This window comes from Canis lupus, chromosome 14 (assembly GCF_048164855.1).
Source record: "Canis lupus baileyi chromosome 14, mCanLup2.hap1, whole genome shotgun sequence".
In the NCBI taxonomy this organism is placed as follows: Eukaryota; Metazoa; Chordata; class Mammalia; order Carnivora; family Canidae; genus Canis; species Canis lupus.
The window spans coordinates 20,830,623-20,849,570 of record NC_132851.1 but is presented as its reverse complement, the minus strand read 5'-3'; the positions used below and the strand labels follow the sequence as shown (position 1 = coordinate 20,849,570).

The 18,948-nt window shown below is 41.4% G+C and overlaps 1 protein-coding gene across 1 annotated transcript in view; it reads right to left on the bottom strand.

The window, feature by feature from the left end:
* The window catches only part of DEPTOR (DEP domain containing MTOR interacting protein), a 132,842-nt gene that overhangs the window by 36,341 nt on the left and 77,553 nt on the right, over nucleotides 1-18,948 (bottom strand). The window contains exons 5-6 of the mRNA XM_072774338.1: nucleotides 6,892-7,077; nucleotides 4,708-4,842 (exon numbers count right to left, since the gene is read on the bottom strand). Coding sequence (XP_072630439.1) covers nucleotides 4,708-4,842; nucleotides 6,892-7,077 — 321 coding nt within the window. The remainder of the gene's footprint in view (nucleotides 1-4,707; nucleotides 4,843-6,891; nucleotides 7,078-18,948) is intronic.

The window sequence follows — 18,948 nt, the reverse complement described above, 5'->3', positions numbered from 1 at the left end:
ACTTGTTTCCTTATCAGTATCCCGGACTATATGGACACACTCACTGCCTGTGGCCCTGAGGAATAATAGAATATGTTATGCATATTCAGCATGTGCTAGGCACTATGCTAGGTGCTCTAAATATATTATCTCATTTAGCCATCACAAAAGCTATTTAGCTAGGTTTCTCACTGTCCCTATTTTATTAGTGAGAAACCAGAAGCTTCAAAAAGTCAAAGAGCTTTGTACAACATCTCAGCCCTAATGGGTAGCAAAGTCTGGATTCAAACTCAGGCATTTGATGCCAGTGCCTATCAGCCACTGTGCTACATGGTTTCCCTCCCATGCTACTCCCTCTCTGTGAGTAGAACAGACTCAAAATCTCCAGAAGGTAGTGGTGAGTTGTTCAAGACATTTGTTCTTATCAGCTTGCTGATGCTGCCCACCAAGATGGCAAAGACAGCAGCCTATTCCTGACTTGCTGGCTGCCTAAAAACCTGCCAATACTATAGTCCCTCCTTATCTGTAGGGAATACATTTCCAAGACCCCCTGAAGTGGGTGCCTGAAGCCACAGAAACCTATAGATACTACGTTTTTTTTTTGTATGCATGCAATATATGATAAAGTTTAATACGTAAATGAGTCACAGTAAGAGATTAATACCAATAACTAGAATAAAACATCAATAAATAGAATAGTTTTAAGAATATTTTGTAATAAAAGTTATATGAAGTGGTCTCTCTCTCTCAAAAGATCTTATTGTCCTGTACTCACCCTTCCTGTGATGAAGTGAGATGATAAAATGCCTATATGAGGAGACACAGTGAGGAGACACAGGCATTATGATAGAGTGTTAGGCCACTACTGAGCTTCTGATGCTATGTTGGAATGAGGATCATCTGCTTCCAGGTTGCATTTGACCTGGGTCACTGACACCCCAGAAAGGGAAAAGGGGGACCACTGTAATGAACTTCTCCAGCCATCCTGTGCTAAGAACTAGAGGAGGACTGCTACGGCCATCCACAGAAGCCAGCGAATGGGGGAAGATAGGGAGCCTCCCAACCCAGTTGTATGGAGATCATGAAGTTGGTTGTCACAAAGAAACTTGAGTGGCCAAGGCCAGGCCCCTAACCTGGCAAAGTGAACCTCCAATTCCCTTTGCTGGGAGTATTCAGATGTCAGAGGTCAGTACTGGAACAAGAGTGCAGCAGAAAAAGAAAAGGCAGCCTAGGGTAAGACCTAGATGATCCACCAGGTAGCTTGTCCCTAACACTTTCCTTTAAAGGCAATGAAGTGCTTCTCGTTGAGATGACAGGTAGCTAGGATGATGACTTTTGCTTTCAGGAAGCTCATAAAAGAGAACATGCATTTGTGTTGCCCCCAAAAGAGGGAGTAGATTGAGTATCAAGAAAAGAACCTCTCAGATGAATAGGAGCTAAGAGAAGAGGTCCATGGTTGAGGACTGAAGCCCTTTTAATTCTCTATCAGACAATCCCCTCCCTACTCCCCATAACCATTTCTGGGTGTATGAATTTGGATATAGAAATCACATTGCACCATAATATTTGACAATAATACTGACCACTTCTTTTAATGCACATTCTCTTTCTTTTTTTGAGAGATACCTGCCATATAAAATTATATTAGTTTGAGTTTACAGCATAATGATTCAATATATGTATGTATTTTGTGAAATGATCACCACAATAAATCCAGTTCACATCCTATTAACTCACATAGTTACAACTTGTTTTTCTTATGATAAGAACTCTTAAGTTTTTCTTTGCAACTTGAAATACGCAATACAGTATTATTAACTATAGTGACCATGCTGTACAGTACATCCCGGGACTTATTTATTTTATAATGGGAAGTTTGTACTGTTTGACCACCTTTACTCATTCTTCTGGCCACAACCAATCTGTTCTCTGTAAATGCGAGTTTCGTTTTTTTCTCTTTTCATTCCACATATAAGTGAGACCACATACTTGTCTTTTTGTTTGACTTATTTCACACAGCATAACGCTCTCAAAATCCATCCATGTTGTTGCAGGTGGAAAGATCTCCTTTTTTATGGTCAGATAATAATAAAAATATTCCATTATGTATATATAACTCATCTTCTTTATCTATTCATCTATCCATGGATCCTTAGGTTGTTTCTACGTCTTGGCAATTGTGAATAATGCCATGACAAACGTGGTGGTGTGAATAGCATTTCAAGTTTGTGTTCTCCTACCTTTGGATAAATACCCAGAAGTGGAATTGCTGGATTATATGATGGTTCTGTTTTTAGGTTTTTGAGGAACGCCAACTAATTTCCACAGTGGCTGCACCAATTTATACTCCCACCAACAGTGCACAAGGCCTCCTTTTTCTCCACAGCCTTGTCAACACATTATTTTTTGTCTTTTTGACAACAGCCATTCAGAGGTGTGAGATAATATCTCATCATGGTTTTGAATCACACTGTACTGTAATATTTGACCGCCATACTGATAAAATAATTATAAATTAAAATATTAATTTAATTAATATTAAAATATTTATTTTAATACACTGTCTCTTTCTTCTGTTTAAAAATATAGAAATCATGAAGCCCACAGAATTATCCTTTAGCTTTCTCTTCTTGTGTCCTTCAGAAGTTATTTAATCATCACAAGGACACTAATCATGCTAATATCTGTAGCTTTTTTTTTTTTTTTTTTGGTCTGGCTTAGGACATTTATTCACAGTACTAAAAATATATCCGATGTAAATATAATGATTAATTTTAAGTGCCTTACTGAGAAGGCCTACTTATCTGCTTGAGAAAAAAAAAATCACACATGAGCTCACCGCCCTCTGGGAACCCTCCCACAAGAGTGAGGGAGAAGCTTGTCAGAATATGGGTAAGACCTAGGATTTACAAACCACGATTAAGACAATTGAGGCAACCACAGTTGAGACCCAAAAAAGGCAACCTGACCTTTCCTTGATGCCTGCTTTATCAGCAAACTTTCCCCTTTGAGCCTATAGGCAAGGAGAAAGAGGAAAGGATGCAAAACCCACCTCAGTAAAGGTGGATGCGTAGCTCATTTACGTAATTAACACTTTGTTCTTTTTCTACCATTGTATGCAATCAAAAGAAGGAAAGTGGCTTTAGCATAGCTGGCCCTTTCCTAACACTGCACCCTTCTGCTTCTAACTTTAGGGACACCTGTCAGATTTCCATCGGGGCTTCAAAGAGCCTATTTCTAAGAATACAGTTCTCCTTTCTCATTCTACCTTAAAACAGCAGTGTTCCATGAATTGAAAAACCCAGTTGCATATGGGTGCTCAATGATTTTCCAGCTAGAGTCAGTGTGGAAGCAAGTTTCTTCATTCATATGTTGCAGGTTATGATTTTATTCTTCCAGCTAAACCTCCAGAAGGTAGCAGAAAAATGTTAAAATAAGTGAAATACCCACTTTCCTAGATAACGGTCTTAGATAATAATTTTCTCTTAAAGCCCTTTGAACATCTATTTGCCCTTAGTCTCACTAGCATGTTCTCCCCACAGAGAGATGATATTTTCACCAAGGGAAGGAATCACAACCTTTCATCTTTGTATCCCCAAGTGCAGTGAGGAGGGCACAGCCTGAGCCAAAGGAACAAAGCCCCTTCCCTGAAGGTGATAGACTAGACTAAGGGTGGACAGAGCACTAAATGAAGGGAGTGAGGGTGTTTTCAAAGCAATCATTATTTTCATGATGGACCATGCAATCGAATCTTGGGAGAGGTAGGTAAGGAGCAGTGAGGAGCTAGTAGGATCCGTGAGTGATGAGTTCCCACAGGCTGAAGAATTGATTGGGTCAAGGAAGAACTGTTTCTAAGCACAAGCTCATCAACAGTCTTTGTGCCTAGCCTTTTTGTTTTTTTGTTTGTTTGTTTGTTTTTGTTTTTTGTTTTTGAATGTAAAGGCCACAGAGGTTGATTAGGAGGATTTGAAACTGCAAGGCACCAAGATTCAATTTCAGAGAGAGTTGGGTTTGCACAGATCTGTGCCTCTTCTTTGGGAGATATGGGAACCCAAAAGGTCTTTGCACCTGCTCAATCCCTCTTCAGAACTGAGGGGCTTCTCCCAGTTGCTAACTCCTGATACCTTCAACTGTCTTTGGAACCACCTCTGAAGAGAGCTGCCTTACCTAAGGTCATGCCCTCCTCCCAGGGGCAGCCAACACCTAACAACTGGTCAACAGGAGGGCTGAAAGGCCTGGCCACCTCAGCCACCAGTTGGGACAACTCTGAAGGGCCACCCCGACTCCAGAGCTCCCTTCAGGGGTAGTGGGGCAGCCTGATTCTCCCTCTGCCCAAACCTACGTGCTTCCCTTGCGTTCAACAGGTGTTGGCCCCCAGAGTAGCCATAACAACACTGCCACGTATTAGTTGCCCCTACCTCCCCCACCCCCATCAGAGAATCTGCTGCCCAAGGAACCCACCCAGCCTGCACCTCTGCCCAGTCATGGTCAGAAATGGGGGCTGCCGGGATCCCTGGGTGGCGCAGCGGTTTGGCGCCTGCCTTTGGCCCAGGGCGCGATCCTGGAGACCCGGGATCGAATCCCACGTCGGGCTCCCGGTGCATGGAGCCTGCTTCTCCCTCTGCCTGTGTCTCTGCCTCTCCCTCTCTCTCTCCGTGTGTGACTATCATAAATAAATAAAAATTAAAAAAAAAAAAAAGAAATGGGGGCTGCCTTTTGGTCACTCACCAGACTTGGGGTTGCAGAGCACAGGGGGGCTGCTGCTGAGCGTGGGGCTGCTGCTGAAGTAGCCACTGCTGCCGCAGCTGCTCATGCTGCTCCTCCGCACCGCAGACACAATCTTGATCTCCTTGCTGGGGCTGACTGCGTGGGCCAGAAACACATACACACACACAAGGTCGTGAGGATGGTGGCTTTGGTTCCCTGGAGCATGTGGGCTTTCCGCCACAAGATAGAGGCAGGCGAGGCACACACGCCAGGAAAACGCACCCGGCCTCTGAGTCAGAGAAGCAAGAATTTGAAGGGCAACCTGCCACTCACTGATGGCACAACCTCAGGCACTTTGCTTCAGGTCTCGGAGCCTCCACTTCCCCAGCTGTGAAGTGGGAATAATGCGATCTCACAGGGCTGGTCGGGGGAGTAGTGTATATAATGTACAGGCACGTACTCAGGCACAGGCCTCCCAGCCTCCACTTCCCCAGCTGTGAAGTGGGAATAATGTGATCTCAGGGGGCTGGTACGAGGAGTGGGCCATATACTGTAAGGGGATGTACTCAGGCACATAAAAGGTTATTTCAAGAGCGGTTGAGCCCGCGCTGAGCAGTTCCAGGAAGGATATAAATCAACTGCTGGCTCTACACTTAATGGATTAACAGTAATAATAAGTGCCTCCTGATTTTAATATGATGTCACTAGCTACCCAGAGCCACGGACGAAGGAGATTAGAACATAATAACACATATTTAGCTCTGACAGTGTATGTGAGGCAGCAGTTTAGTGCTCTGACCTGGTCCTCTTTGCCTGCAGAGTCAGTGGCTCTCGACAAGGAGAGGAGAAGAAGGTGTATGGCCAAATGAAGGAAGCCGTGGAGAGTACCCGCTTAGTGCCTGGAACATGGGAAGCACAAAGTAAATGCTGGCTTTTATAGTGACCACAGCCACTCTATCCCTGTCATCATTGTCACTTTTTGGGTCTCTCGTGCCCACAAGAAACAGGCAGGCCTCAGGGCTAGAAAGAACATGAACAGTTACTCTGCATTTGCAGAAGACCACAGCTCTACGGTGACACACTACTGGTGTGTATCTGAGCACAGGCTGGGCTCCTGACCGTCTGTAAGTGCTTACTTTGCCTGAGGGGCTCTTGCTTCATTCTTTCTTCCACCCTAGATGTGTCTGATGAGGGGGATCAGGGTAGAGACAATATAACATAAGCATTGGAATTAATACAGAACTGGTGTAAGATCCAGCTCTGTCCACCACTGTCTAGGCTGACCTTGGGTCAGCCCCTCCATTGATCCATGTCTCAGTTTCTCCACCCATAAAATGAGGATAAGAAAAGTCCTTCCTCTTAGGATATAGTGAGATTTAAATAAGAAAACTCATGCAAGCAAGCTTAGCTCAGGGCCAGGGGTGCAGAAAAGTCTCAATATAGCTACGAGTGTTCTCACTGCCACCTGCTGTAAATAACCAAGACACACATTCTCGCTGTGCCCTGAGTTTCAGGTGAAACCCCAAATTTCCAGACCTGAGGCCAGCCAGTTCCTTGGGTCAATGCCAAATTTTCAGAGGAGTTGAAGATACCCCTTGGAGCACCTCTGCTTCTTATACAGAAGGGACATCAAGTTAACTTTTTCCAGATGAGTGGGGCTATCTTTGTGAACATCCGTCAGCATCATTTCTGTCAGGGATCATTGTAAAAATAGGACTATTTGACCTTCCATGTGACACCCTAGGTTTTATGAGCTCCTGTGTTTGCTTTTCACAAGTTTTCTTTGCTCTGGATCACCCCTTCATGACGGATGGGCAATCAGTTAATTGCCTTTTTCTTGTATATGCCCTCAAAAGTCTTTACTCACCATTAAAACATACAGCTTTTCAGTGCTGTGATTTAGAAAACGGGATCATTAATGATATATAAGAACTGTTTACAAATGAAAAGTAAATAAGGTAAAGTGAGAACTTAAGAAGCCTTCTATCATGCAAAGACATAATTTTATAAGACGGTCTTCATGACATCTAAATTGACTGCCCAGGAACAATTTGGTCATGCTGGGTTTTTTTTTTTTTTCATACTGGTGGGTTATGAATAAATAAAAATGGGCTGGAGAACAGCATTCCACAAAGGTGAGTTATTACTATACTATTTCTCAGAAGACAAATGCAAGTGGTTGGATACACAATGGAACTGACATACCGGACATAAAACTGGTAGATTTCCGATTGTCATGGCTCTGCTTCCTCAGGCAGAAGGGGCTGTCGTGAGTTTCCTGAGAGGAGGGAGATTTTTCATTGAGCAGCTCCATCAGTCTGCGCCTCCGCCGGAAGTTCATTCTGAACTGGTAGAGAAGGTTGCTGTCCACAAATGGGTGCTTGTTGGACACTGCAGTGGAGACACAACAGATGAGCATGCCTGGCATCCTGGCCACTGAGCACTGCAGCCAGAAGTCTCCATCCAATAGGGGCAAAAGTCTACAGAGTTTAATTCTACAGATGCCACATGAGCTTGTAGTCCACACACCATTCCAAATTCTTTCCACGTGCCATGTACTTTAAAAATTGGCTAACCAGTTCCCCTGGGGCTGCTTTGCCTGACCTCACCCCCAATCTAAGCCATACTTTTCCTCGTGTTGTCTGAGCCACTATTTAACCTCCAGCTGATCACTTACCATACTGTACCCACATTGTCTGTTCACTTCTCTACCTTTGTCCACTCAACTCTGGCTCTCTGGGTTTCATTGTTTCATGGTTTCATGTCGTCATGTGTCCCCATGCCCAGCAAAGTGCTACTCCCATGACCATATGTCCATTCATTTTTTAACTTTTGATTTTGAAATAATTATAGACTCACAGAGAGCTGCAAAAATAATAGAGACCATATATCTGTTTGTTTTGGTGGTAGGGAGAGCTCATCTCTTTCTCCCAGCTAAGTCACTCTGCTTAAAGGCTCAGACTGCGTCTTCATCATTCTGGCATCCTGGAACCCTAGACTACCATGTGTTTGGCTCAGTGTAGGTGCCTAGTAAAAGACTGGCAGTGAATATTCAGTGATGGGTAGTCAGATGGATAAGCAGCATGTCCAGAACACTGCTAACTTTAAACTAGTTAGTGGCTAGTCTACACAACAATTCTCCCTAAACCAAGGGGTAGTTTCATAGTATGTGAAGAGTTTTCTGGGGGTATGGGAAATTGGAGTATTAAGGACAATGCATCTAGTTTTTCCTAAAACTAAGTATATTTCATGTAAAGCCTTTCCTTTATTCTGAATGATATCATCACAATTTTTTGTTGTTCAGTCATTTATCCATTTATTCAACTCACATTTGTTGAGTTAGGTTAACAACATGCTGCGTACATTTTTGTCCTGAAATTTATGAAATGATGGTAAAAAAGAGATAAAAATTCTTTTTTAAGAACTCATTCTTGGCAATTTTTTTTGAAATGTGAAATTTAAAACGCTGTAAATCACTAGGAAAATAATCTAACACAACCCACTGAGAATCATATTAACCCATTTATCAGTAATGGCAACTAGCACAACAGCCTCTTTAGGTATTTCACAAATAGCATCACATTCCTGCTGGCTCAACACCAGCAAATGCAATCTAGGGTTATAGCTATATTTATCATGTTCATTTGCTTTGAGTAATTCTTCTGATTATGTGAATATCCAAATCTCAGAAAGGTGGGTCCCTATTAAGAGAGTCCCATGCCAACATTTAGCTTAATGATTCATATGGAATTTTCACTGTCTCTAAATGGTGATAAACTAGTCACTTTGGCTAAATGAATGATATTGCCCACAAAGATAGATACACTTAATTCAGTGGTAGTTCTACAATGTTCCTAATAAATAATGCATTCTTGGGTTCAGGAGATGCTGAATATATCCTGGAACAAGGGGTAAGCCAATTACACTTTGATACGACATCTACAAATAGTGGTTGTTTTGTGGAGAGTCAAATTTTTATATAAATTTACTAGATCACCACATTCAATAATGCTATAACAAAATTTTGTAGGTAAGTTATTTATTTCTGGCAAACTTTTCTGAGTTTATTGAGATTTTTTTAAATCCTCAAGTTGACCTTGGCAACAGTATCTTAAATTACAACCAGAAAATACACAGTTCTGTAATAGATTTATTAATACCTCCTGTTTTCTCTTTGGACTGTGACTTATACAAAACACTGGCTCTGGCATAAATAAATCCAGAAAAACACTCTAGATCCAAACAAATTCCAGAATGGCCCAAAGTACATTAAAAAATATCTTTAATTGAAGTGGAAATTTGACTACCAATTTAGTCTCCTCAGGCTTTAAATACCAAGATGTAGATTTGAAGTCATACCCATGCTCCATTCTTCACCTTCCCACCTCTCCACCACCTATAGCACCGAGGGTAAATTTAGCATCTAAGATAAGATGAAAGAGTTAAATTCAAATAGTCCTTATTCATCATATTCCCTCTCCAATAGTGCAAATGACTCTAACCATGACCAAATCAGGGAAAACAAAAACTGGATGAGATAGCAGACCACACCTGTTAAGCATAATGCCAAGCAGATTGTAAGAACTCAATAATGTATACCTTATTATTTTACAACCACTGTTGTTGTTTTTACAATTACCATCATGTTCTGATGATATACTGCCATTTAGCTTATGGGACTTCAATTTTATGACACACTATATTTAGTGCTCCACTTCAATTTTCAAGGACTTATTTGGATTTTAGCACCTTGAGGAGCACCACATTCTGTGAAACGAATGTCTCCATGTGTTCATCCTCCAGCTGTGTGGCTGGCACAGATGGAATCCAATTCTCTCAGAATAGAAAAGTGACAATTGCATGTGTCACCTGCATTGTTTTCAACGAATTATTTTGCTTTTAAAAGGGTTCTCTCTCTCTCTCTCTCTCTCATTAAAAGTATAATGACACAAATACTGAATGTCATGCATTTGCTTTGTGAGCGTAGCTTTAGGTGTAACACAGATAACTGTAGTCACAAAACCTTGAAGAGTGCAGGTAAACAGACATATTATAGTATCAATCAGTCACACATGCATCCGTTCATTCATCCAACAATGTGAGCACCTATGAAGTGTCACACACCATCCTAGTTATCTATCTTAGCATGGTGATTGGAATATGATGGCTCATCTACTCTTCCTTTCAAACTCATCAAAATCAAAGTCTGCTAAAAGAGACATGGCTTCAGATAAGAACAAAAACAATTAAGTTGGGACTTCACTGAACACTCTTTTAGATTAAATGAATTTTAGAAAATAATATCTCACAGTTTTAGTGAAAGTTCTAGATTTAGATGACCTCAGGGTTGGTTTTTTTTTTTTTAGATTTTATTTATTTATGCATGAGAGACAAACAGAGAGAGGCAGAGACATAGGCAGAGGGAGAAGTAGGCTCCTCGATGGGAACCCGATGTGGGATTTGATCCCAGAACCCCGGGATCACGACCTGAAACAAAGGCAGATGCTCAACTGCTGAGCCACCCAGGTGGCCCAATGACCTCAGTTTTGATCCCAGTTCTGCCAACTTGACTAGTGGAGTGCTCTGGGAAACTTATTAAACTTTTAACTTTGCATAGCTTTGCTGTGAAGGAGAAATGGGATAATTGATGTGAGAGATTTGGAATGTCATCTGAAATCTAATGGTTGAAGTCTTCTTGTTCTTAGACTCCTAAACATTGACTTTAGCCTTCAGTCATAGAAGTTCCTGCACAGAACCTACTTCTTCTGTCTTTTCTTCCCTTCTTTCAAACAACATCTTGCCCATCTCCCACACACAGTTCTGTCACTTTTTCATGCCTGAAAAATGTGAAATCTTAACTAGAAATCCAGGTCAAGTCTTGGCAAGTATCCTAGTGGAAGACACTTAAATCTCAGGAGTCCGTGGAAGAGGGGTGAATTAAGACACAGGATGTTTTAGAAAGTAATTGGATTAAGAAATCCATTTTTATAGCCATAAATTACATACATAGAGTCTCAAGAAATAAACGATGGCTAAATAACATATAGTTTATATGCCCAAGAGCGAAAAAGAGTTGGTTCTCCCTACACTTTAACATGACATTCTCTATATTAAAAACAAAAACCATTTGCTACATAGATGACTTACTCTTTGGTAAACACAGAAGAAATAACTTAAACTCTGGGGGGAGAAAAGTAAAGAGAGGGAAAGAAAAGTCATTCGGGGTATGGTGATTGGTGGCTCTGGATCTTGAGGTGGTTCTAATTCTTCACTTCTCAGATCCCAACACTATACAGGACTTTTATTTAAAGTAAATGTTGTGGATATGGATGTAACTGAAGGGTATTATGCTGAGTGAAGTAAGTCAATTGGAGAAGGACAAACATTATATGGTCTTTCATTTGGGGAATATAAAAAATAGTGAAAGGGAATAAAGGGGAAAGGAGAAAAAATAAGTGGGAAATATCAGAAAGGGAGACAGAACATGAAAGACTCCTAACTCTGGGAAACGAAGTAGGGGTGGTGGAAGGGGAGGTGGGCAGGGGGGTGGGGGTGACTGGATGACGGGCACTGAGGAGGGCACTTGATGGGATGAGCACTGGGTGTTATTCTATATGTTGGCAAATTGAACACCAATAAAAAATACATTTATAAAAAAATAAAGTAAATGTTGTGACATAAACAAGTTGATAAATTTTGTTCTCTGCTCCTTGAGAATATGAACCCCTACACAAGAATAAATAAGAGAATATTCAAAGCTGACATTCAATATCTAGTATTCTAGTTGTGCTCTCACAACTGTGCTTTAATTGAAAAGTGATAATTATTTATCCATTCAATTTATAATTTCTGGGGCTTACGAAGACTTTCCTTTCATATGGGTGGCATTCCCAACAGGGTTGACTTGGCTCGGTATTTAATCAGACATAAAATAGGAGGAAAATCAGACACAGCCAAAAGCTGAAGCCATACAAATACAAGAGGATGCAATTGCTGAGGAAAGTGGGGGTTCTGGAAGCATTAAGCTCACAATGTTGTTGACACTCAGAAAAGAAAAGAGATGCTGATTTGCTGTGTGCCTTTACTTTTCAGAAAGCATGAAATGCCATGTATCTACCAAAAGAAAAAAGTGACATACATATATATTCTTCTTTTTGTGAATAATGTGGCTACATTTTTCTCTTATACATTATTAGGATGACTTTAGTGAACACAGAGACCTTAAAAAGTGATTATCTATAAGAGGGGGAATTGGCTTCTATTCCACTGACATAATATAAAGATGAATATAAAAATTCATCATCCTGAAACCTAAAAATTCAGCTGAATATAAAAGACATTTTAAGCTACTTATCTAGTTGGAGGAAGGAAGGTCACATACTTTCATTCATCCTTGAAATGTTTGCTGGCAAAAGACATAACACCAGAAGCATCATGAAATAAGTGAACTGAATCCAGCTGTGTGATAAGGGAGGGCAGAGAGGGAGGTGGGGGGAAGAATGAGAATGAATGCCTGGGTGGCATTTCATCAAACCTTTCTAATTAATTAATTAATTTTTTAAAAGATTTATTTATTTATTTTGAGAAAGTGTGTGGGGTGGTGGAGATGGAGAGGGATTCTTAAGCAGATTCCTCCGTTGAATGCAAAGCCTGCAGGAGGCTTGATTCCAGGGCCCTGAGATCATGACCTGAGCGGATACCAAGAGTCAGCCACTTAACCCACTAAGCCACTTGGGTGTCTGCATCAAACCTTTTTTAAAATTAATTAATTAATTAATTTATTTATTTATTTATTATTTTTTAAAGATTTTATTTATTCATGAGAGACACAGAGAGGGGCAGAGACATAGGCAGAGGGAGATGCAGGCTCCCCGCAGGGAGTCTGATGCAGGACTTGATCCCAGGACCCTGGGACCATAACCTGAGCTGAAGGCAGATGCTCAACCACTGAGCCACCCAGGTGCCCAGCATCAAACCTTTCTAAAGGGTGGTCTTGGATCTGGGATCACATAAGTAACTTAGCAGAGTGAAAAGAGGGCCTAAACAGAGGGGGGCAGGGGAAGGATGATGGCTACTGCAAGGAAGAAGAAAGATCAAGGATGAGGTTGGGGGCACCATACTACAAATGCAACCTGGTGTCAAAGCCAAAAGGTATTCCAGGTCATCTTTAAGACAGGAGACCCTCACTAGCTGCCATGATTAGCATCCTCCTCATCACCAACCTTCACAACAGCAGAGGTGGGTGTGGTTCACGACTTTCCCCAGGGCACCATGGTGAGTGAAGATCATTCTGGGCTGTGAAGGCTGTCACTCTATCCTACTCCCCACTCCATTTCCTCTCGCTTGCTTTCTCATCTCCTGCTGATCCCTGTACCTCCTTGTAAAAGGACCACTTAGCCCCTGCAGACATTGCCTAAGAATACTGACAAATCTCAAGGATAAACAGGTGGCAGGCCTAGTCTTCAGACTTAGTGTTTCTAAAAGGCAAATAAATTCTGCATATGAAAATGCTGCACCTTCTCTGCCAACAAGAACAAAGCTTTCAGTTGTGTCATGCGCCCTAGGAAGGCTCTGCACCCTGGTCTCCCTGTTCCTACTAATTCACAGTCATTCAGAGTCCAAGAAACTCATGTCACTTAGTATGCTGCCGATTTTAAAATCTGTCAAGACTAAAAAATATTCATATCGTGCTTTTTAATCATGTGTTTGGTGCAAAACATGAATTGAGAACTAATTACAACAGAAGATTAAAGCTTTTTTTTAAAAAAAAAAGTATATTGAGCTATACTTAAGGCCATAATTACCATCTCAAACCATTCTAAGGGATTCAGAAGTTGAAGGGGCCCTGTTTCCTACAGCAGCAAAAGTCCTCGATTTAAGAACATTAAGCAATTGTATTTAAGTGCCTATGCCACGTAAGGACAGGGCTAGCTAGCTAGGTGCCTGGGATAGAAAACTCTTCTAATGGGCAATAACAACAGTGAGTCAGAGAACTAAAATAATTACTTCCTGAGCACCGACAACATTAAGAGGATATGAAAACAGGAAATTGGTTTTAGGGTATAAAGTCCTATTAACTGATATGACTAAAACAGAACACTTCACATTCACAAAGTTAGAACCCAATTACACTAACTTAATTGAACGGAGGAGAGGGGATGGGAAAGAGACGAAGAAGGATCAAAGTAACTCTAGTAAAGATAGCAGAAAAGAAGAAAAGCAAAACAGGACACCGTGACTGTGTAGGATTCTGCAGGTACTGCGTCTTATTGTCAGAAATGTAAAGGTAATAAACAGATGGTAGGTCATATTATGTTTTCTTCTTCTCCATGCATCATTAAATAATAGCTGGGTGCATTCCAAAGATTAGAACCTTCATTGTTAGTGATAAAATGCAGAACAAAGGCCATGCTTTTTTTTTTTTTAAGATTTTATTTATTTATTCATGAGAGACACAGAGAGAGAGGCAGAGACACAGGCAGAGGGAGATACAGGCTCCTTGTGGGGAGCCCAATGTGGAACTTGATCCCAGGACCCCGGGATCATGCCCTGGGCTGAAGGCAGATGCTCAACCGATGATAAACCCAGGCGTCCCACAAAGGCTTTGCTTTTCAGAGACTAAATCATACTATAAAGCGCAGAGATCTAAAAACAAATTTATTTTGTCCAAGAAATGGAATACTTCAAAATTCAGTGAAAAAATTCTTGTAACTGTTCTAGATCTTTTGGAATTGTTGGCATAAATCCAAAGGCCTAATTAAAGCACCGCAGTGTTGATTTACTTAACATGTATACATTCAGCACAGAGTCTGGATAAGATACTGTGTAAGGCCAGCGTGGGTGAGACCATCAAATTTATATTGAGCTCTACCACCAAGGCATCTGATGCTGAGGATGTTGATGATAATGATAATGAAAGTAACAATCGGCTAACATTTATTGAGTGATTCTCTGTGCCAGGCCCTATGCTGAGCACATGCATGATTAAAATACTAAGTTTTAAAGTGTTTTAATCTTTAAACTTTAAGTAAAGTTTTAAAGATTAAAACTTAGTGTTTTACAAATGGGAAAACAGTATTACACAAAGTAAACTTACCTAAGGTCCCATTAACAGGAAGGTCCAAGTCAGAAACACTGAATAACTCTGGAACCCCATGCCTTAATCTCCTCCCCAGACTGTCTCCCATCCAGAGATACAATAATGCCAACAAAGAGGTAAATAAGCTCATAAGCACCAAAAACAAAACAAAACAAAAACCTAGAATCTGCTCATCCTCATTTATTCCTATCTCTAGTTTACAGAAGGCAGTTTGGATGGGCACATTTTCCACAAAACTCTTCACCAGGCCAGGACACTTATTACCTTGGAATTGCTCATTGAAAGGACAGAATGATGGCACAGGAAACACTGCTCTGGTCTCAGATGACCCTGGGCTGAACACCAGCTTCACTCTTAATTTTTTTTAAATGATGAACTGCATTGTATTTGTCCAAATAATACAGATCATTTTTTCCACTATCCATTTCACTCAGCCTGAGAAAAAACTGCCAGACTCTCCAAAGATTATTCATCTTTGAGACTTATGTTTTGTCCAGTGCTGGATGCCTAGTCTCTACTAAGTTACTCAACTGCCCCGAGCTTCAATTGTATTCATCTGGAAAATGAGTTGAAGAAATAAGAGAACAACATGGTAATGGTCCAGGGTCGCTCCATTACTGTTAGCCACACATGGGTTTCCTTGAGGGCACAGGTTGTTGGCACCCAAAAGACACCTTTCCAAGGTAAGCCTCTGCAGACTTCACCGATGTAGGGAAGCATGTGGAAGCAACTCTAGGTGGTCTGGAAGAAAAGGAGGCATCCAGCCTAAACCAGATCAATTCAGCAAGGCCAACAACACAGAGAAAAACATCCAGTGTACTGCTACAGGTACCGGAATAAAATCCTACCCAAGAAACACGGGGTGTGAGAACCCATCAAAGCCTTAATCCCTGATGGCATTTTCTAACTATTTCCAGCAAGGTTACCACAGAACCTGTGGTAATTTATCAGAACCACAGAACCTGTGGCAACCTGTACAGTAATCTATCAGGTGTTCTTATGGGACTGAAGAGCATGGTACCTTTGAAGTAGGAAGAAGCAGATGTTCAAAAAAGAAAGAAATCAGTAGTGAGATTTGGTGGTTTTTGAAGAAACTGTGCTCATATATTTTCTATATCATTTATATCTGTACTCACCTTTTCTTAAACAAAAAAGAAGACTGATAGAGGAAAAAGCTTGCCTACTTTTTTAAAAAAATAAACTTTGTATTTTGAAATCATTTTAGATTTATAGAAAAGCACCAGAGATGGTATAGACAGTTCCCATTTATCCCAGCACCTCCTAGTGTTAAGATAAACATGGTGCAGTGGTCAAAACGAAGACGTTAACATTGGCACCCACAGCTATTTCAAACCTCATTTAGAGCTACAAGGAGAAAACTATTCCTTGAAGCCCATGTTTCACAGGGAAGGCCCTGTATTGACTTAATGAAAAAGACATCTGTCCTTGTGGATGACAATGCTAGCTGCTTGCCCAAAACCCATACTCTCTCTCTCTCTCTTCCTCCTTATTTGCCCAGGGCAGCAGTGTGCCTGGATAAAAGCATTAGATCCACTGATCGCCTTCCACCAAGGGGTGACCATGGGACACAGTTCTGACCCATGTGATGTAGGTGTAACTCTCTGGAAGAGGCAACCTTTCCGAAATAAAAGCAAAGTCTTAGGGCACCTGGGTGGCTCAGTGGTTGAGCATCTGCCTTTGGCTCAGGCTGTGATCCTGGGGTCCTGGGATTAGGTCCCGCATTGGGTTCCCTGCATGGAGCCTGCTTCTCCCTCTGCCTGTGTCTCTGCCTCTCTCTGTGCATTTCTCATGAGTAAATAGATTAAAAAATCTTTAAAAAATGAAAATAAAGGGATCCCTGGGTGGCGCAGCAGTTTGGCGCCTGCCTTTGGCCCAGGGCACAATCCTGGAGATCCGGGATCGAATCCCACATCGGGCTCTGGGTGCATGGAGCCTGCTTCTCCCTCTGCCTGTGTCTCTGCCTCTCTCTCTCTCTCTGTGACTATCATAAAATAAAAAAATAAAAAAATAAAAAATAAAAAAACGAAAATAAAAAGCAAAGTCTTGCTAGGTGAAACCTCTCTGCCATTCCATCTTCTTCCTGCCCACGGTGTAGATCTGAGGCCTGGCGAACTCTAGGAATGGCAGAGGACAAATGGATGGGGCCTTATATACCTCTTACTAGCCTGGGATTCCCCACCTGGAACAGTTCGCTGCCTGAGGCAGAGGGACCTCTCTTTTCAAGCCATCATTACTACATTTTCGGTTGTTTGTAGCAAAACACAATCCTGATACTGTTCCAAATGCGAGTATGGAGACATGAAATCAAAAGCTTAAGAAAACAAATGTTTTCTGTTTATTTGCAGCCCACACCTTGTAACAAACGGCTTGACTTGAAGCCAAGAGGGATTAGACGTAAAGTCACGCAGGCAGAAGAGATGCCTTCCAGCAACTTGGCTCTGATTCCTGTGTGGGAACTGGTTATGGACAGTCCTTGGGCCTCAATTTTTACATCTGTGGAAAAGAAATTACAATAACCTCATCTCTTACTGGATGCAAGTGAGATTAATAAATATATGGGGACCCACAGATCTCTGAAAGACTGGTCACAATAATGCCAATGCACCAGTAATAATACTGTCCTGCTGCCAGCAAAAATCCAAAGGATCCCACAATAAAGAGTAGAAGTTTAAGGAGGTGCTCCTGAACTTTGGGTTATATATTGGATTAGTCCCTTCTGAGAAAGAGAAATGCCAAGATCAAAACCAGCCTAAGTGATGGTAGTCAGCAATTTCTGACTTGTGGAAATATTTAAAAATCAAGGAGAATATTTAAAAAAAACCAGAGGAGACAGAAAATATGATTGTGAAATCATTGTGCTGGGGAAGAGAAAATTATTGTTGCCATTCCAGAAACTTGTGTGGCTGGCAACCAGCTTTATGGGGGTGTTGAAACCGGCACTGCAAATAGAGATAACAAGGCGCTTCTTCGACACAAACATTGAGGAATTTATCCACAGACAAAGATTTCTGAGATGAGGGACTGAAAAATGATATACACTCACCAGGATACCACCGTATCATATGCTGGATTCAAAAAGGTCTAGAGCTAGGCTTTCTAGAATGGACACCTGTGGCTGCCAAGCACTTAAAATGTGGCAGAGTCTGAACTGAGACAAGCTGTAAATGTAAAATATGCACTGGACTTTATTTCATTTATTTTTGTTATTGTTTTCTTAAAGTAGACTCCATGCTGGGCATGGAGCCTAACACGGGGCTTGAACTCATGACCCTGAGACCAAGACCTGAGCTGAGATCAAAAGTGAGATGCCTAACTGACTGAGCCATCCAGGTGTCCCTGCACTGGATTTCAAAAGATTGAATAAGAAAAAGAAAAACATAAAAATAGCTGATTGGTATTTGTCATGTTGACTATATTTTGAAACGACATTTTGGAGATAGCTAAAATATATTATTGAGATTTATTTCACCTGCTTCTACTGTTTTTACTGTGGCTCCTAGAAAATTTAAAAGTACATCTATGGATTGCATTTGTGGCTCACATCATGTTTCTATTGGAAATGGGATCAGTCTAGAGTAGATTCTGGTATCCCATAGGAAGAGCACAGCTAACCACCAAACAAGTTCATCCCTTTAAGTGCAGCACTTTGAGAGCTTATCTGTCATAGAAAATAGCTCTTATCCCAAGCTTCTGACAGCCCAGTGAGCAAGGGTTCTTCCCCTCACCTCACACTATGTCCCCCATCCTCTTTCCTTCATTTGATGATACACGTTATGTTCTCAATAGGAATCCCTTCCTGAGATTATGCTGTAAGCAACTGTCAAAGAGGACTTTAGAGAGAGAGGATCGAGGCTGTGGGCAAAACTAACACCTACCCCTTCTCCCTGGGCACAGTGGCCTTGGTAACTTCGGATGGAAACCTGTGCAGGAGCTGAAGGAGTGGCTACAATAAAATGGAAAGAATATAGACCTCAATATGCAGGTCTTCCTTGGATAGAAGGAGGGAAGAAGGGGCATGGGCTCCTCATGGGGCCCAGTGTCAACACTAGGACAGAGAAGAAAGTGAAAGGGAACTTCTTCGAAAAAAGCTAGAGAGGGGTGCCTATGTGACTCAGTTGGTTAAGCATCTGCCTTCAGCTCAG